Here is a 3,400-nt window from a genome sequence, read left to right as displayed (position 1 = left end):
ACTTAGTGTCAAAAAGTGTCAGTCTCTTGAAGAAAGAGGTACTTTACTAAGTTAGCAGAGGTAGCATGTTTAAAAGAAAAATTGTAAGGCAGAACATTGCCGGGAACAGTGCTGGGACATTTTCATGGAAACTCAGAGAGATACTTGGGCAGTTGTGTCACACACAGAAGGAGAGACCCCAGACTGCCACAACAGTACTTTAAGGGCCTGATTCTGTCTCTCTGGCTGATGCTGACGGTGTTTGCTCTCTCTGTCACCATGAAAATCAGTGGGATTTTCCTCAAAGCCTCTAACTGTGAACTAGGGATAACTGTATTGAACTGGGACCACAGGATAAGGCTGAAAGCAAGGTCAAGATGAGAGGGACCACACTGGGAATGTAGTTCTGTATGGATATTGTCCTCCTAGCGGAGGAAGGCTTGCTGCCTTTCCCTGTAGTGCCTGAGTATCTGCAGTGAGAGGTTGACCATGGATGGATGGATAGAAAGATTGCACGTGGACGATTATATGCAGAAAATGAGCTTCATTTCCTACCGGCTTGCACCTTGCAATATCTGTTCTGTATCAAAACAAAGGCAATGGGTAACGCCATGTAATTCAGCTACAGCACGTCAGCTTTGTACAAGCAATTCCCTATCACCAAGCCTTCTCTTACGCTTCCAGACAGCATCTGGGGATTGACTATGTCAGTTTGAAGAAAAGCAACATAGCATACCCTGATCTGCTCATCCTGTGCTTCTTGACCTTTGCCAGCACCCGAGCTTCCAGGTTCCAACAGAAAGTGGCTGGAGGCAAAGCTTTTTCAAAGATGGGATCTCTTTCCCACTAGTGTTCACTGCCTTTAGATAGTCCCCTCGCGTTTGCTGAGCTGCCAGGGCTGCCCGTTCCCTCGGGATTTTGCTTGTAGGTGCCGGAAGCTGCAGCACTTCACTGGAACGTGCCTGCCATTGAGATCCCCGTGGCAGCGTTAGAGCGAGATGCATTTTGATCTTTGAAACCATTTGATCCACTTCATAAATATATAGTAAGAAAGCAGGTCTGGCAAATTTCTCATTCTGAGTACCTCTAGCAAGGCAGTATGGAGTAAGTGGCTAACGGTAGTGGATTTGTCATCCATTGCGGTGTTGAGCAGCCTTGCTCTAGGTTGGGGAGCTGAAGTCTTGAGAGGGATTTTTCGTTCCTTGAGTAGCTTTTATCCACAAGACAAATCTGGATTCCAATATGTCTGTTCCATATAAAGTACACTTTTGATTGTGCCATTCCTCAGTTAAACAACTCATGGTGGGAAAGGGTCAATTTTAATTCATTGGTGGGTAGGATTTCTCCTAATCCCTGCATTTTGGAAAATAGAGATATATAGTTGTTAGCTAATGCTTTAAGAATTGCAGCTTAGTGCTAATGAATAATAACTTGTAACTCTGAAGAACTGGATTGTCTTAGGCACACATTAAATCACATTATTTGCTAGTAAATTAATCTTTTTTTTCTTCCTTTCTTGCAGTTCTGAAGGATACAATCTTACATTGTCCTGGGCTTGAGCAGTAAAGGATAAATTTGATCCCTGGCTGACTTGTCATCTCTTCGTTGTGACAGAAAAATGGTCGCCTAAAATAAACCCTTTGTTATGCAGCTAAAACTGCCTTTGAATCCAAGATCTGTTGTGATTTTTCAAACACAAACCCAAAAATGTCAGAACCCGACCCTTCATCTGGATTTGTAGGAAACATGGAAAATGGGACTTTTCTGGAGCTGTATCCCACATCCCTTTCAACTTCAGTGGATTCATCGCCTGGCCGTTTATCCAATGTCTATGTCTATGTTTCTATATTCCTTAGTCTCTTAGCTTTTCTCCTTTTGCTATTGATCATTGCACTTCAGAGGCTGAAAAACATAATTTCTTCCAGTTCTTCCTACCCAGAATATAATAGTGATGCTGGAAGTTCTTTCACTAATTTAGAGGTTTGCAGTATTTCTTCCCAGCACTCTGCTCTCTCAAACCTTTCTTCATGAAACTAAATGAAAGGAAACGCACAGGGAATGGAAGAGCTTTGTCTAGTTTCTTGGGGAGGTAGTGCATGCAACATTTGCCTTAGAAGACTATTATGAAGAGATGGCTTTTAAGGTTTCCTTAGGTTTTTTTCCCTTTCCTTTTCTAGTCTTCGTTTTCCCTTTTGCTAATGTTCCTTTTTTATTTTGGACAATGGATAATGACACTTGATCATCGTTTCATGCCTGTAATAGTGATGCTGTCTTTTTCTCACACACACACGATGTTCATTAAGAGTATTCCTGCCAAATTGTAATATGTTTCTAACTGGATGTGTCATTTTTCTGCTCTAGTTGTGACCCCTTCCCTAGTTTTCCCCCAGTAATATGCTGATTACTTTTCTTTTTCCTTTTTTAATTAGATAAGGACCTCTGGATGAAATCCCTATTGCAAAAGTATCAAAAATCAGCTTAAATTATAAATATAGTCCTTGGGACAATTTAAAGTTGTTGGTTTCTTTTTTAATTTTCATGTCTTTTTCAGTATTTATTGATGTTTATAAAACAAAACTAAAATCCATTTCCTGAAGAATGTTACTTTTGTTTATTTGTACTCCCAACACGTTCTGTATAATGTCTCTGTATTTCAGTTTTTGAATCTCTTTGGTTAACTTAGTAAAGTGACTACAATAACGATGCTCACTGCTGAATGTGTGGAGGTATTTTTGGACCCGGTTGCTTGTAATTTGCCTGATGACTTGTTCCTCCCGGGGTCAGCTTTTGCTGCTGAATCATACATAGCACACAACTCCTGTGCATCCTTCACTCATCCTGTAGCTTATTCTTGATGGATACCAGTACAAACCAGTGGTTTCTTGTAAAAGATCTGTGTACAGCAACCGTAGTGGGCAAATGAATAGCTCCTATACCTGTCCTTGAGGCACAAGATGTTTGTACTCATGTAAGCAGGGCCAGCGGGGACAGAAATTGGTTATAGTGGTGAGGACTTTCCGGACCAGATTTTGTCCTGTAATTTCACAAGTGCACACTGGGGTGGAGGGGGGACATGAGGATCTGCGTGATGGCCAGGCAGACCTGTGCTCTGGCACTCAGGAGGTGCAAAGTGTACCTGCAGAGGGTAGGAAGAGATGGGAAGGAAAAAGGCAGTGGCTCTGCCACTTTTCTCCATCAGCATAAGGAGAGGCCAGAGATGGGGGGGTGAGAAATGGATGGTCCTTCACAGTCTCACTCCTCTTTGCGATGCCAATAGTCTGGATTATGATTTCCCCCTGCCCAAAATGTAACCCAGCACTCAATTTCTACAGTAAAATAATTAGCAGCATTGTGAACAGCATCCTGTGGTTAGCTGGGAATTAAATCAAGTCAAACGATCAAAGAAATGATTTGAAATGCC

The 3,400-nt window shown here is 41.9% G+C and overlaps 1 protein-coding gene across 1 annotated transcript; it reads left to right on the top strand.

The window, feature by feature from the left end:
- Positions 1-1,658: 1,658 nt before the first annotated feature.
- Positions 1,659-2,010, top strand: SERTM1 (serine rich and transmembrane domain containing 1). The gene has a single exon (XM_075140009.1). The coding sequence runs from the start codon at positions 1,687-1,689 to the stop codon at positions 2,008-2,010; it is 324 nt and encodes a 107-aa protein (XP_074996110.1). The 5' UTR covers positions 1,659-1,686.
- The last annotated feature ends 1,390 nt before the right edge of the window (positions 2,011-3,400 follow it).

This window comes from Calonectris borealis, chromosome 1 (genome assembly GCF_964195595.1).
Source record: "Calonectris borealis chromosome 1, bCalBor7.hap1.2, whole genome shotgun sequence".
Taxonomy (NCBI): domain Eukaryota; kingdom Metazoa; phylum Chordata; class Aves; order Procellariiformes; family Procellariidae; genus Calonectris; species Calonectris borealis.
The sequence above is the reverse complement of the archived record's forward strand: the minus strand, read 5'-3'. Positions and strand labels throughout refer to the sequence as shown.

Coding starts and splice junctions, on each gene's coding strand:
- SERTM1 (XM_075140009.1), top strand. CDS start 1,687: ATGTCAGAACCCGACCCTTCATCTGGATTTGTAGGAAACATGGAAAAT.